Source organism: Morone saxatilis, unplaced genomic scaffold (genome assembly GCF_004916995.1).
Source record: "Morone saxatilis isolate NCDOM2014 unplaced genomic scaffold, NCSU_SB_2.0 Contig16, whole genome shotgun sequence".
Taxonomy (NCBI): domain Eukaryota; kingdom Metazoa; phylum Chordata; class Actinopteri; family Moronidae; genus Morone; species Morone saxatilis.
Genome location: NW_023339718.1, coordinates 409,412 through 424,909, shown reverse-complemented (window position 1 = coordinate 424,909; position 15,498 = coordinate 409,412). Strand labels below are relative to the sequence as shown.

At 39.5% G+C, this 15,498-nt stretch overlaps 2 protein-coding genes across 3 annotated transcripts in view; one reads left to right on the top strand and one right to left on the bottom strand.

Annotated features, from left to right (window-relative positions):
* iqgap2 (IQ motif containing GTPase activating protein 2) overlaps window positions 1-15,498 on the top strand; it is a 33,068-nt gene that overhangs the window by 15,703 nt on the left and 1,867 nt on the right. Inside the window, exons 10-37 of one of the 2 annotated variants that reach the window (XM_035658538.1) lie at window positions 96-259; window positions 775-862; window positions 1,125-1,288; window positions 1,439-1,599; window positions 2,164-2,288; window positions 2,419-2,582; window positions 5,341-5,367; window positions 5,717-5,807; window positions 6,515-6,682; window positions 6,827-6,969; window positions 7,155-7,325; window positions 7,552-7,635; window positions 7,824-7,895; window positions 7,990-8,059; window positions 8,388-8,596; window positions 8,761-8,913; window positions 9,035-9,198; window positions 9,406-9,630; window positions 10,104-10,244; window positions 11,054-11,138; window positions 11,303-11,535; window positions 12,289-12,421; window positions 12,908-13,010; window positions 13,113-13,254; window positions 14,092-14,179; window positions 14,305-14,517; window positions 14,634-14,794; window positions 14,959-15,102. In XM_035658538.1, the coding sequence (XP_035514431.1) occupies window positions 96-259; window positions 775-862; window positions 1,125-1,288; window positions 1,439-1,599; window positions 2,164-2,288; window positions 2,419-2,582; window positions 5,341-5,367; window positions 5,717-5,807; window positions 6,515-6,682; window positions 6,827-6,969; window positions 7,155-7,325; window positions 7,552-7,635; window positions 7,824-7,895; window positions 7,990-8,059; window positions 8,388-8,596; window positions 8,761-8,913; window positions 9,035-9,198; window positions 9,406-9,630; window positions 10,104-10,244; window positions 11,054-11,138; window positions 11,303-11,535; window positions 12,289-12,421; window positions 12,908-13,010; window positions 13,113-13,254; window positions 14,092-14,179; window positions 14,305-14,517; window positions 14,634-14,794; window positions 14,959-15,102 (3,886 nt within the window). The remainder of the gene's footprint in view (window positions 1-95; window positions 260-774; window positions 863-1,124; window positions 1,289-1,438; window positions 1,600-2,163; window positions 2,289-2,418; window positions 2,583-5,340; window positions 5,368-5,716; window positions 5,808-6,514; window positions 6,683-6,826; window positions 6,970-7,154; window positions 7,326-7,551; window positions 7,636-7,823; window positions 7,896-7,989; window positions 8,060-8,387; window positions 8,597-8,760; window positions 8,914-9,034; window positions 9,199-9,405; window positions 9,631-10,103; window positions 10,245-11,053; window positions 11,139-11,302; window positions 11,536-12,288; window positions 12,422-12,907; window positions 13,011-13,112; window positions 13,255-14,091; window positions 14,180-14,304; window positions 14,518-14,633; window positions 14,795-14,958; window positions 15,103-15,498) is intronic. The other variant, XM_035658539.1, reaches the window with a different exon arrangement.
* f2rl2 (coagulation factor II (thrombin) receptor-like 2) lies at window positions 2,607-4,509 on the bottom strand. Its single transcript, XM_035658540.1, has 2 exons — window positions 4,280-4,509; window positions 2,607-3,982 (listed from the first exon to the last, which is right to left on the bottom strand). The coding sequence occupies exons 1-2, from the start codon at window positions 4,341-4,343 to the stop codon at window positions 2,922-2,924; spliced, it is 1,125 nt and encodes a 374-aa protein (XP_035514433.1). The 5' UTR covers window positions 4,344-4,509; the 3' UTR covers window positions 2,607-2,921.

Sequence of the window (15,498 nt, the reverse complement as noted above, 5' to 3'; positions counted from 1 at the left end):
CTTTGAAGAAACATGGAGAGAATGTGCAATTAATTATTATTTTTTTTAATTCCATCAAATTCAGTACTTATCCAAAATACATTTTCTGTCTCCAGTCCAGGCAGCAGTAAAGCAGGTGAATCAAGCGGTGTCGAACCAGGACCAGGCTGCTCTGTTGGCTGCACTTAGGCTTGAAGCTTTGGCCCTGCTTGGTGTTCAAGAATCAAATGGTCGGTGGTACCTGGAACATTTTACCACCTACTGCCAGCATAAATCCAAGGTATACAGAGTTTGATTGTAATTTATTTGTAGTTGTTGAGAGTATTAAATGAATAAGCCTGTATTAGATGGCTAGACTGGGATAAAGGAAGTACTTTGGCCATAGTTGGAAATGGCCAGAAAAAGCATACACATTTATAGGGAAACACATGCAGTGTTGTTTTTGACACCCTTTCTAAACTTGACATTTTTCAGTTTTTTGTTTGACCAAACAGGTCCACTTCCATTTGAGCACACAGCAGTTCATTGGCTTAACAGATGCAGTGTAGACACAGATGAAGAACTGTAGCTGTTGCTGTCGTGCTGCTTCACTAGTCAGGCAAAAAATACATTGTATTGTATTTTAAAAAAAGCCTAAACACACCTTCAAAGAATAAAAAATGTATCAGCCACTGTAATTTTAGATGGAATGGACACTGGCAGGCTCTGTGCCCTCCAAGCCCTGCATTAAAAAATGCAAAAAATCATGGGATCTTAGTAGTATCTCTCTAATGTACTCTAATCTTTGTGCTGCAGGATGGAGGGAAGGCTGTGATGGTGGACAAAGAGGAGATTCAGAGAGTTGTCAGCTCTTGTAATGACTTTTCTGAGGCAGAGAAACGAAGTAAGCACCATTTGTTACTTACCATAGATGTTTATTAACAGCAATTACTGGTCAGTTGAAAATCACATATGTACCCACTAGCAAGCAAGTACACATGTAAGGTCTGTGCACTATTACAGTTGAGGATACATCTTTAATATGGGTTTTCAGCATGTAATTGTAAGGTAAGGAAGATATGGAATTTCATAACTGAGATGCCTTTGTGAAATTATATTTGGGTTATCTGCAAGACGCAACAATTTGTGATCATTGTCTTTACCAGAACTCGAAGCAGTTACAGCAATCAATACAGCCATTCGTCTTGGCAATGCAGTGGAGACGGTGGAGGAGCTGATGAATCCTGAGGCACAACTGCCAATTGTCTACCAAACTGCTGCCAACCTATATCAGACTGAGCTTTTCAGTTTGCAACTCCAAGGGGGGCGGGTGAGACATCATGTTTGCAATTTTGACTGTTTAACATGTGGACCCACATGCCGATACAGATATGCTTACCAGTATAGAAGTCAGTTCTAGACATATACTGTAGGTAAATATCCCTTCATGCCTTTGATTCAGACTGTTGATGTTTATTAGTCTGGTTTGAGCCACGAGGAGCTGAGTGTAGCTGTGGAGATGCTGTCAGCTGTAGCAGTGCTGAACGAGGTGCTGGACACAAAGGACCCTCAGGCTGTGATTGAGCAACTGACAGACTCTCCTCTGGGCTTCACCAACATGGACCAAGACAACCTCAACAGGTAAGCTGGCTGCAGGACAGACAGCTGTGGCAGCAAATGGTGGCATTGGCAGTACATAAAACAAGTGCTAGGAACAGCAGTTGTTAAGCCAAATGTATACTATTAGGCAGCTTGGTGGCAGTAGGCTTCTCTTTTGGTAAGACACTGAACTCTACCCTCGCCAGTGGACTGTTGCTAAGCTCAGACTCCTAATCGCCCTGCTGTCACGTCTATTGATGCTAGTGGTAATCCTGTTCCCTTCTATTCATTACTATTTTGTTGTTGCAGTAACTGTGGTATTCATAGAAGTTAAATTATGGTGGTAGAATATGGTTTTAAGAGCAACAAATTAGTTTGATTGCTTGTTCTTGTTTTTTTATTGCAGAGTGCATAAACACAGAACAGAGACAGATACATTAAGTGAGAAGATATCACAGGAACGATGTCTTTAGGATGTCACTGCACTCCACTGGAGTTCTGTCCTCATTGTTATTTTGCTAACACTAGGGTGAGCTGATGAGTAGTGGTTCATTCACTGTAGTGTCATGAAACATTGTTGAACCTCTTCATGGCACTCTCCCTCAGGTATGCTGACACTCTTATCAAACAGCGAATGGAGACGCTTGCCCAGGGCCAAGAGTTTCTCACCTGGAATGATGTTCAAAAATGCATTGACACAGTCAACGTTCAGGTCCATGAGGAGCATGAGCGTAAGAAAGTCTTTCAGATTTATGGTTATGTGGTTTAGCTTGTGGACATGTTTAATATTAGGTGTGATCCAACAATGAGGATTTTTGAAAACACACAATAAATGAAATTATTCTTGTCTTCTAACTCCAGGCATCATAGCTATAGCTGAGATCAATGAGGCACTTAACTCAGGTGACCATCAGCAGACGCTTTCAGCCCTGCTCCTCCCTACAGCCAAGTTGACAGGGGTGAACCCAGCCACAGCCAAACACTACCATGATGTCCTACAATATACCAAGCAACTCCTCTGTCAGGTATTGTGACTGTAAATTGAGTTAATTTATATAGCATGTATAAATAAATCTGAATTGCTTAATATTGAACTTTTTAAACTGGAAAGAGTAATTGTTCATGTGTTTTTTGTATTTAATTCTGTGTTGCATAATAGGCTTGTTTAGGTTTCACAATCTAAATGTTCCTTTTCCTGAAAATTGACTTCATAGAGCTTGGTGTTGTTTTGGACCTAACAGACCCACTTGTCCAGTTTTAATTTTTGTGGGCTTGTGCTTTCCTGCTGGTTCCCAACAATCCTGTGCTAATTCTGAACAATGGTCCAGCAAGGAGGTTGTTTTTCTGTGCTCACACATCCAGTCTCACATCATAACAGCCGGTCTCTGTGGTATCCCGTGGAGGGAGATGAATTGTAGTTCTGAGGCTGCCGTCTTGGAAATGAGCATACACAGGAAGGGATCCAGACAACTGTGGAAGCAGCAGAGACACACTGCTACTCTGTAGTATCCATACAGTCTGTCGTCCCCATTAGAAAACAGACGGATGTAGTGGGTGATGTGCAGTATGCTGCTTGGCAAGAAACACACCACAAAGATGATGAAAACTAGAGTGCTGACCCTGATAAACGGTGTCCAGTCACAACGAGATTGCCCTAGGTGGTATACCATTGCCACATGGGCATAAACACAAATCAGGAAGGGCACTATGAAGCCCAGACAAACCAGCATCAGCCTGTATGGCACTAGCGGGGAATGGGATTTGTCTTCTAGGGGAAGTACATCATGGCAAGTGGTGACTCCCAGGTGGGCAACCTGGTAGCTCTGCCTGACCAGGAGCTCAGGCACAATAGCAGCCCCGAGCAGGAACCACACAACCAAGCACGTCCCCACTGCCAGTTTAGTCTTGGCAAGCCTTCTGTACAAAAACGGTTTGACCACAGCCAGGTAGCGCTTCAGACTGATGCATGCTATGGTTTGAGCTGAACAGTAAACATTGCCATAAAACAAGGCTGTGATGAGCCTGCAGGAGATTTCCCCAAATATCCAGTTGTTTCCGTTGAAGTGGTAGTGAACACGCAGTGCCAGGGAGAGCAGGAGCAGCAGGTCGGACAAGGCCAGGTTCAGATAAAGAACTACTGTAGAGAATGACTTTGCTCTGAGTCTGAGGAAGGCCAGAATGTAGGCGTTGGCGGGGATACCCACCAGCATGGCCAGGATGTATGATGAAGGTATGACCCAGGTGCTGAGGACCCCTGTGGTATACGCTGTCACTGACTCCTCCGAGTTTGCATACAGCCAAGGCTTTGTGCTGGGATAGAGCAGGGCCGGCACTCGGATTGTGTGATTATGTTTAGATCTGCTCCCCTTGAAGGTTTTTGGTATCACTCCAAGTGAACTGTTGGTTTTGGTCCTTGTTGTATTTCCTATAAATGAGTAGAAAAACTATATTTAAGGCTTTAAAGCAACTTTATTTTTATAATAAAAAACAAATTAAATAAAATTTAAAAAAAACAAAATTAGTTGATCATGCTGTCTGTTGTTGTGTACTGTTCAGTTCTATGTAGTCATAACTGACCTTTTGTAAAAACAGCGTATTATTACATAGGTGTATAGCAATATTTCTTATAATAATTTAGGGATTTTGTATTGTAAACCTGTGTTTTGTAAAAATGAACCCTGTTGATGCATATCAAAATGACATAATAAAATAATAAACTTACCATCATGCTGAATGGTCTGCACTGCCATCAAACAAATGAGTAGTCCTGGCACAAGGTCGGCCATATCTCTTCCCAGTTTCAATATCCAACAGTTTTTGAAGGTTTTTTTTGTCTTCAACTCTCTCAGTGCTGCTTCTTTTCAGTAAATGTTAGGAGTCCGCCACCGGTGAAATTTGCTCTTTTGCATCTCTGCAGTCTAACAGTAGATAACTGTGTGTACTCAAGCTCAGCTTCCCGCTAGTGGATGTGGGGATGCTTGTCTGTTTGTATGGTGCGCTGAGCATGTTTCCTGTTCAGGCTTGAAAACTGAATTCCCTTCTGCCTGCGTCAGTAACTGCCCACTGACTCACCGGGGTGGGAGGACACGGCTTAGTGATTTTATCAATAGCTGTGATCCATAAACAAATTGTTATGGTTACAATAAGTCTTTTTATTGTGGTTTAGGTTAATATGCAGATTTTTTTGGGGAAAAAATTATTTTGCATTTATTTGAGTTTAATGGTAGTTTTGGTCAGCCTAGTTATGGAATTGAGGAATCCCTACTGTAACAGATGTTTTGGAATATTGTAAGCTTCTGCATCTGAATGAAAAAAAATATTATGTTATACTGCAAGTACATTGTCTATCTGGTTTGTACCATAAACCTTACACTGAAATGATGTCATACACACAAAAAACCTAACTTTCTTTATGAACAATTGGGGATTTTCATCGCATTACTGTGATTGTCAGGAAGGCTGACCCTGCCGTGCTCTCTCAGTACATGGTGAGCTGGCTGGGAAATTATTGGTCAGATGCAAAGATAAACAAAGAAGCTGCTTTTAGTCTGCACAGTGCGTTTAATGGTGACTTCCTTCCTGTTGGCTCTGTGGTCAGGGGTATACCCCAGTCCCCACCACAGTTCTCTAAAATTAGCCTGTGAATAACTACAAAAGTCAGGCTGGACAAACATTCTTTGTGGTTGTTATGATGTTATATTGTCAGGGGATGTTGGCAGTTAGGATATGTGTGTAGTTTAACTATTGTCAACAATTTCACTGACATGTTTTCCTTTTATTTAGATCTTACTTCTGGACACAGGGGAAATGGTACTGTCTATTATTTGCTGTTACTCTTAACAGCACCAGCTTGTGTAGTGTTTGTAATCAGTGGTGCTACAGTATTAATTGCTACTGCTGTAGAGCAAAATACGGCATATTCAAAAATCTCCACAATCCTAACTTGATGAATTTGCATAATGTACATTAACTACAATAATTTCTTACTTTGGACATTAACCTTTTGACTAGAATTGCTTCAAACTATTTATAATTTGTAAACAAGTTAGTATTGTGTGAACTGTGTGTGTGTGTGTGTGTGTATGTGTGTGTACCTAAGGTGTAGTTTGGTCTCCTTCTGAAAAAAGAGAAGTGACCTTGTGCTTTTACCTGATTGTAGAGCTCTGGAGATGAGTCTGCAGTACTGTGGCTGGACCAAATCCAAGAGGCCATACACACAGCCAACCAGGAAGAACAGGAGGCTCTCACATGTATGTACCCAGAGTTTAAATTCACTCATCCATATCTAACAATAGTTAATTCAGGTCCAGTTAATTCTTCTCATACGTTGGGAACATCGGGTACTACATTCTGATTGTGCAGAGCATGTGCATTAGATAACCACATAACTCTGACATAGCAGGCTCATTACTGTTCTAACTTCATACTTATAGTTTGTTTCAGCTGTCACTATGATCCTCCTACTTACTGATGTAGTAGTAAAGTAATCTTTATTGCAAGGTTGGTAGTGTGGTAACACAAAATCTTAATTTGTAGAGCATAATGACCCAAAATATGAGTATCAAAACTAACATAAACGTATGTATGAGACATATATGACATGAATCATGATGTGTTTATTTGTTATAAAATATGGATACTCTAGCACCAGTATGACAGTTTCTGTTATTACTGAAGCAGACATGTAGGATTTATTTTCTTTTCTGCAGATATTGTGTCTCAGAACTGTTCTGCCATATGGCAGCTCAGCCTATTTCTCATTAATGGATGTTTGACATTGAATTGACAACATAATTTTATGTTGCTGTGGCTGAGAGACACATTGTTTCATACCACCTTGCTTGTTATGGAAAATCCCTTACTCCCTTGCTAGTTTTTATATTACGGTTACTTTGCTGTTTTGTTTTGTTTTGACTCATCAACTGCTTTTTTGGTTCAATATTGTTTACTTTGCCAGTGGCTGGAGCAGTAGCTGATATTAACAGAATGGTGGCTGAGGGGGACTCTCAGAATACACTGCAGACTTTGCAAGTTCCCAGTGCTGGACTGAGAGCGGTGCTTCCTGAATGTGCTGACACATACCAGGCTGAACTGGTGCAGAGACAAACAAACAGTGCTACTGAAGGTAACTAGACTTACTACACAATCATCACAAGTAAGGAAGGTCAGTGTTGATGCCTAAACAGTAAGACGTCACCAGTTATTTTTAGATTTGGTATTCAATGTGACATTCACTGTGTCTAAAGGTGCACTTTCTGCTTTCTACCAGGCAGCCCTGATAGTGTGTGGGTAAAACATTGCATCAAGGACAGATATGACTACTATTTTAACCTGGAGACTGGACAGGGCACCTGGGAGGAGCCTGAAGGATTTGAACACAATGGTAGCCAGCTCAGTAAAGAGGAAATCCAGGTACCCCCTGCTGTACTGCATAGTTTCATTACTCCATTACGTAATGCTGTGTTTACATAGTTACACCCCAATGATCAGATTAATTTTATTGTTTGGTTTAACAATGAATTCAGTGATATTCATTTTGAAATCACACTATTCATTTGATTAGATAATAACTATAATATGGTATTCTTTTCCCATAGAGTGTTGTCAGCTGTCTGACTGCAGAATATAACAGGGAACAGTTATGGTTGGCCAATGAATCTTTGGTGACCCAGCTGCAGGCGAGGATTAGAGGATACCTGGTCAGGAAAAAGCATGCCCAGAGGATGGAATATCTCCACCAACAAGAACCACACGTCATCAAATTGCAGGTAGTGTATGTCTCCACAATGAGACAATCAAGTACAACTACAATGATCCCTGATATGGTTGTGGACTATTGCAGCAATAATAAATCAATAGAGATATCCAGACAAAAAGATAATTTAAAAAAAAATTATTAATTAATATTTCATGCTGCAATTTCACTGATGTACAACACACAACTTGTAGCATGCAGATACATTTTTGATCATATTTTTGTCTTCTTTTCTGCAGGCTTGCTGGAAAGGTTACAAACAGAGGAAAATGTACAAAGACAGGATGAATTTGCTTCAGAAAAATGTTGCTTCTGTTGTCAAGGTGATAAATTGTTTGACTTTTATAAAACAAATGTATAAAAAAGTATACTTTTTGAGTGACTAGACAGCTGTAAATCTATGTACCCCTTTCTTGTACTGTAAACAAAGCTTAATCGCCAGTCTTTTGAAATTCTCAGCCACAAACTAAAATCATACATAAACCATTAAATTAAACACTTGTGTTTTTAGATCCAGTCTGTGGTGAAAATGTGGAAAGCCAAACGTAAATACAGTCAGAGGTTGCATTTCTTCAAAGATCACGTGAGTAACACAATCAATCAATATAACTCAGTGGAATCCTTTGCATTTATTTTATTCTATGTTGTTTAAGACTCACTTTTATCTGTGTTTTTAGGAAAAAGAAATTGTGAAAATCCAGGCTTTTCTAAAGGCCAACAAAGCCAGACATGACTACAGAACCCTAAGTGAGTCGAAAAGGTCATTTTACAGTTCTGCAGTTAGAGCTGAGCTACAACGTATTGATATAATATCAATATTGTAATGTAAGACTATAAATGGACTGGAATTTTGATTGTTCATATTGCAACATTGCTTAAATTAGTTTTTTTAATGATTTTAAAGGCTGCATTATAGTTAGATAGATAGTGTTTTGTTACATGTATGTTGATATTAAGGTAGTTGACCAAGAATATTGTGGTATGTGTTTCTGTCTGTATAACCCAGTCCACAAAAGAAATGTAATACATGATGGGGAAATCCTAATAAAATATCATTACATGTGCCAAATTTTAGCTGGGGCCAAGGATCCTCCTCTCTCAGTGGTGCGCAAGTTTGTGCACTTGTTGGAGCAGAGCGCCCTGGACCTTCAGGAAGAGCAGGAAGTAACACGGCTTAGGGAGGAAGTGGTCACCAATATTCGATCCAATCAGCAGATGGAGAAAGACTTGAACCTGATGGACATAAAGATTGGACTGCTGGTGAAGAACAGGATCTCTCTGCAGGTAGGCAACCCTTGATTTTATGTGTACAAGAAAAGGAAAGGCATATTGTGATTGCATGTTTTTAGGCAAGGGTTCCTAACACTGGACTGCGATTAAATTCCTGTGGTTATATCTTGTTCTGTTCAGTTTGGCTACTCAATTAATTTGTTTGTTTCTTTGAAAAGGATGTCGTGTCCCATAATAAGAAAATGAAGACCAAGAAAAATAAAGCGAGTAAAGACGACTTGACTGCAGGAGACAAACTGGGTATAAAGGGTCTAAATAAAGGCAAAAGAAGGAAACTGGAGGCCTACCAACATCTCTTCTACCTGTTACAGGTGATTAAAAAAACTCTACCTCATCTAACCCTGACTTAAACTACAACTTACATCTATTCAAGTTTTATAGGATATCCAAGTGCAGTTGCATGCTGCTCGTTCTGTCTTCCCTCTCCTGTAGACCAATCCAGCCTACCTGGCCAAGCTGATCTTCCAGATGCCCCAAAACAAATCCACTAAGTTTATGGACACTGTGATCTTCACCTTGTACAACTACGCCTCCAACCAGAGAGAGGAATACCTGCTGCTTAAACTCTTCAAGACAGCTCTGGAGGAGGAAATTAAGTGAGAACTGCAGCCTTAAACAATACCTTGCCACTGTACCAGTTATACACTTATTTACACTATTGTCTTGCTGTATTGGTTATAGGGTAGTACATAAGTGAGGTGCTTATAATAGTGTTGAATTCCCAAAATGCATGTACACTAAATTGTGTGTTTTGTTTGGCAAGCATTACTGATCAACTGTACCATGTTGTCTGTATGTCTCAGTTCTAAGGTGGACCAGATCCAGGACATAGTGACGGGGAACCCAACAGTCATCAAGATGGTGGTGAGCTTCAACAGAGGTGCACGTGGCCACAACACACTCAGACAGCTGCTGGCTCCAGTGGTAAAAGACATAATTGAGGACAAGAATTTAGGCATCAACACCAACCCAGTGGATGTGTACAAAGCCTGGGTCAACCAGCTAGAGACGGTTACTGGAGAGGCCAGGTAGGGGAAAATATACTGCATGAAAAATAAATGTTCATTAGTATGGTCCAAGGTTTGTTATATATGGTATAGGATGTGTCCTTCGAGTTATCTTTTACAGCTTCTTTTGTTTTGTTTTATTGCAAAAAAAAGTTCTCTTAAGAGCCATTTTATGCCATTTTCTATAATGTTTGTACAAAACTTATTGCTGAAGTTTTCCAAAACATTACTAAAAGCTTATATGTACTTTAAAGTTTTTTTGTAACTTTCAGGAACTCTTTTCCACTAATAAGCAATAGTTTTCTTTTTTTACACTATACTGGCATGATCAATACCAGGGATGACTGGCATTAAATGCAAGTCAGTCTAATAGTTTAGGTTTGCATTAGAAACTATTTGTTGAGTTTAGTTCCCTAGTGTGGAGCTATGAAAACTGAAAACAATGAGCCTTACACATGCATAAATGTTTGTCTACGGTTGTTTTCGCCCCCCAGCAAGCTGCCTTATGAAGTGACTCCCGAGCAGGCCATGTCACATGAGGAAGTACGCAACAAGCTGGAGGCAACCAGTTTGGCACTGCGCTCTGCTACAGATAAGGTCTTGAACTCCATTGTGTCTTCACTGGATAATATCCCGTAAGTTTCAGGACCTGTTAAGTGTCAAAGTCCACTAAAACTGTGTTTTCTGTGACAGTTCTGCTTGTCAGTGCCTGAGCATATTGGTCAGCATGATTTTGTTGATGCTGTAGTATAATTTTTTTTTGTGTGTTTATGTGGGGAAAGTAATTAGATTAAAGAAAAGGTTTTTTCTCTGTACATTTTTATTATTTATTTATTATCCAGCATTTTTTTTACCCTTGCACTAAAATATTTAGATTTCCTTTTATCCGTTTTATCATCCTCCTGTTGTACAGTATTTGTCTGTTGTCTTATTTTTACATTACTATTGAATAGTATGATGAGAGCAATGTGACTAAAATAGGGCTAGACAGGATATGATCATATGTTTTGGCATGTCATTAGACACTCATTCTGGTTATTAAGGTTTCAGCTGCATGTTGGGACATTGTCATTACTATGCAGTCATTGTTTTGGAGCGAGGAATCATTACGTCAGTTGCTCAAGCACAAAAACAGAACCGTGCTTTGTGCTACAGTAGCCACATCTAAATAACCCAGTCCTATGATTGGGACATAATTACTTCTTTTATTTAGAAAAAATCACAAAAACAACACTTATCATTTCAAAAGTTACAAAAGACCGTATACCACTAGATGGTGCTAATTTTTGATTATGCTCATAGCAAAAAACAAACAAACATCAATGCTTTGAATAAATCCTTTATTTTCCCTGTCCTGAGCTTGCCATATTATTTGTCATATAGTATGTGAAGGCATGTTGGTTTGTGTTTGATGTCCCATCAATGCTTTTTGTTTTGCATGCAGTTATGGCATGAGATACATTGCAAAGGTTCTGAAGAACAGCCTCCATGAAAAGTTTCCAGATGCCTCAGAGGATGAGCTGATGAAGGTAGAAGCCCTCGGATGTATAAATGTTTATATTTTCCATTCACTGTACAGTATGTTATGATTCTGCTCATACAGTCCAGCATGCTTTATTATTGTGAGCAGGTGAATGCAATTTCATTTTACAAAAGATTTTATTGACTTGTTTATCTCTTGTTTTTATTTCAGATTGTAGGCAACCTGCTGTACTACCGCTACATGAACCCAGCCATCGTGGCACCTGATGGCTTCGACATCATCGACATGTCAGCTGGAGGGCAACTTCACTTAGACCAGCGTCGTAACCTGGGATCTGTGGCAAAGATGCTGCAGCATGCTGCTGCTAATAAGCTGTTTGAGGGCGAGAATGCACATATGACGCCAATGAACAACTACATATCTCAGACATATGACAAGTTTAGGTAAGAAGAGAAAATATGCTGTGTAGTCTGGTACAAATGTTTCTGAAGAAGCTTTGATTTGTCCGTCAGAATGTTTTGATCTTACAATAATCCTGAGCTTAGGTAAGTTTTAATTACATACAGTATGCTTTTGATTCTTGGTCAAAAACAACATTACGACACATGAGGTAAAGCAATTCTGGCACTTGGCTGTTATGCTCTTTGTTTTGGGTGAAGCTGAATCTGCAAAAAAACAAAAGGAGAGACAATTTTTTCTTCTAATAACAAATTAAAGACAATGAAAAAATAAAGTAAACCCCGTTGATAAACAGGTTTTACTTGTGAGGTCAGGAAGAGGTTAAGCTGCCATGGTGGAAGTAGAGGTAATCCTGGCAAAGAAACGAGCTGTTTCAGTAAGTAGGCAACATGTTCACTAAAATCAACTGAACTCCAGATGGACCTGTACAAACTCACAAATTGGAAGGGCTGGGCCAGTATGTGTGCAGTTATCAGCCCCTATCTTTGCCAAAGTGATTGACTCATCATTACTGGAAGTTCACATAGACCGTAGTCCATTTTCTGGAAACAAGTTAGTATGAGTAATTCACCCTAGCTGAAAAGGTCAGATGCACATTAGAGAAAAATAAGCATTTAGACTACACAGTTTATTTTCTTGTGTTTTTTGCTAATGCTTGCTATGATCTCTGTCAGTATGTGGGGCTCAAAGACTGATATCCACTAACTTCTAAAACTCTCCTGATATCTCTCTTGCAGGGTATTTTTCCAGTCAGCCTGTGATGTCCCTGAACCTGAGGAGAAGTTTAATATTGATGAATACTCAGATATGGTGACTCTAAGCAAGCCGATCATCTACATCTCAATAGAGGAGATCATCAATACTCACTCGGTAAACCCAAGCACAGTGACCAACATTGTTTAATAACAGATTTGAACTCACCTGTAGGTGTTAATCAAGGACGTGGTAAGGACGTCAGTAGGTCCAACTGTGTCCTTTTGTCATCAGTTGCACTCAACACCTATTCACACAGGGACTAACAATAGAGACGCTACATATATTGGTTTGAACAGATGTTCTCTCAACCTTCATTTTGCACACTAAGATAATTTTATCATTTATGTTGGGTTGATATGTGAAGAAAAGATACGGCATGGTTAACAGTAGATGGGGGTATGATTTATTTTACCTATGCATTTGTATTATCTGTAGGCCTTAAACTTTAGCACCTGTGACCCATACATCTGTTTTGTTGTTTCTCTATCTGGATGAATTTAACAAGGTTCATTCGCTGGGTCACACATTTTTTGAATGACAAATTTCCCAGTAAATATTTAAGCTTTTTGTACAAGACTAATCATGTCTGGACTTGTTTAGCTGCTTCTCGAACATCTGGAGGCCATCTCTCCTGACCACAATGACTTGCTGCATGAGCTGCTGCAGGATCTGGGAGATGTCCCTGATGTAGAGACATTGCTCGGTACTCTCAAACAAACTTATATTTATATTAATCATAAGTTAATCACAAGTTAATCACAAGTTGTCTATATTGTATTTATAATTATACACTGCCTTATTTCAGGTGAAGGAGCAGTAGACCCAAATGACCCAAACAGAGAGAGTGCTCTCACCCAGCTGGCCAAGACGGAGATCTCCCTCACCCTAACCAGCAAGTTTGAGCTACTGGAAGGAGATGACAAAGACTTGAAGACTCTAATGACAAAGTAAGTTTAATGCTGGAGGATGCTGAGAGAAATTGCTTCATGCAAAGCCTGTTGTCAAGCTTGTCCAATATTGCAATTTAATGTTGCAATCATCCGTATTATTAGAGTAACAATATAGTTTGGGATTTCCACGAATTCCCTGCGATGCACTGTACTTAACCCTTTTTGACACAGTGTGTGTTTCTTTGTGGCTGTCACTCAGTAGCATGTCTTTGTTGCCTTTCCGGCTCTTCTATTATTTCCTGTCCTAAAAGGAAGGGGCTTGGTGGTAAGGGTTATCTTGCCTCTAAACATGTATCCGTCTGGTCTTCTTAAAGGAGACTGTATTTGAGAATTGGTCTCTTTGTTGTTTTAAGTTGTGAAATAAATGTGAGTTAATATCTGTTATGTGCCATCTAAATTTGGTTGTAATTGCATAATGTGTTCACATCATGCTAGCAAGACATGGGAAACCAGTTGTAGGAATACAGTGTAGAACATACAGACATATATATGGTGGCAGTGTCGGGTCCAAGCCTGCATCAAAATATAATTTGATGTCACATTCAGCATTCTGTTCAGTGGATTTTGAGGTAACTGGACATTAAAAATAACCTTGTTGATGGAGAGAAGGTGATGTTATATAGGCGAGTAGTGCTTGTGGTTGCTAATGACTGTAGTTAGTGGTAACAAACATACTACATGTCTGGATACTAACAACATTTTTCCCCAACAAGATTTCTAAAATCAAGTCAGTGAAATATAGCTTTCTTTATATATATTTGGTTTAGGTGACATCAAACTTCAAATAAAACAAAGAAACAGTAAAAATTATGTTTTTCTGTGTGTGTGTGACAGGACAAAAAAGCTTATAGTGGATGTGGTTCGGATTCAACCTGGAGACACCTTGCCTGAAATTCTTGAGACCCCGGCTAATGCCCCACAGGTGATATATCTTCTATTTTGTTTTTCCTTACCCATATACTAACAGCAATCTTTATCTGTGAAAGGACTGCACTGAATTAGAGTTCTAACACTTTATGCACTTCTTGTATGACTTTGCTCCTGAAGGAGTTGGAGCATACTAAGATTGTAGAGCGCCGGGCAGTCCAGGATGCTCAGACACCAGAAGGTCTGAAGAGCAGCCCAGCAGTACTGGAGGACAGCCAGCTGCCTCTTGAGCAGAAGAAGAGGAAGATCATGAGGAACCTCCGTAACTTGGAGCAGGCTGGCCTTGTCACTACTAGTAACAAATACCAGGATCTTATCAATGACATCTCAAAGGTACATAAGCCACTCTTCATTCACATTGAAAGATGCATGTCTCCAGTGCCAACGTGTCAGAGTGTAGTCAGGTCAGTTCAGATTCTGAGTTTGTAAAGTAAATCTGTAACTGACAGGACATTCGCTACCAAAGACGCTACAGACAGAGGAGGAAGGCCGAGCTTGTGAAGCTCAAGCAGACACTGACAGCACTCAACTCGAAAACGGCCTTCTACCAGGACCAGATGAACTATTACGATACCTACATCAAGACCTGCCTGGATAACCTCAACCGGAAGTGAGTTACACCTATACTTCTCATTCCTTGTGTGGCAGAAAAGTCTTTCACAACATTTCTTCTCACTGCATGTAAATGATAATCTTGCTTTTGATTATCTGTGTTGTGTTGATGGTTGGGTAAACGGATGATTTTACATATGTATGTGTGTATTGTGTGTCAAGGAATGCACGCAGATCTATAAAACTGGACAGCAAAGGAGACGATAAGGGTAGTAAGAAGTGGAAGCCACAGTCTCTGAAGTACACTGCAGCAAAGCTTCACGAGAAAGGAGTCATCCTGGAGATAGAAGGACTTCAGACAAACCAGTGAGTTGAGCTGTTCACCACTTAGATAGCTATCAGAAGGGGCTAGGTATTTAATGTTACCAATGGTCAGATATTGGGTTTTTACACCACTTACAGTGTCTATTGTTAGGCTGTGACACGCAAAGAACTTTTTTATTAAAACACATTTTTAATAAAAAAATTTTTTTTCATAAAACTGTAGTTTCCATTAGTTTATTTGTATCCTACTTCATGACTTGGTTTTTGATATACGAACAGTATGCTGTTCATACTGTAAATATCTTAACTTAATAGCTGTATATATCTTAGTGTATTCACCTCACTCCGTTCATTCTGTTCATACTGTAAATATCCTGCTAGTATATTCATATATATATATATATATATATATATATAAAATTTTTTTGTTTTTTTTAA

Bases quoted from the DNA above. Each gene is read 5' to 3' on its own strand.
- f2rl2 (XM_035658540.1), bottom strand. From the start codon at position 4,343: ATGGCCGACCTTGTGCCAGGACTACTCATTTGTTTGATGGCAGTGCAG. The intron at 3,983-4,279 runs GTAAGTTTATTA...ACTCATTTATAG, and splicing joins GCAGACCATTCAGCATGATG to GAAATACAACAAGGACCAAA.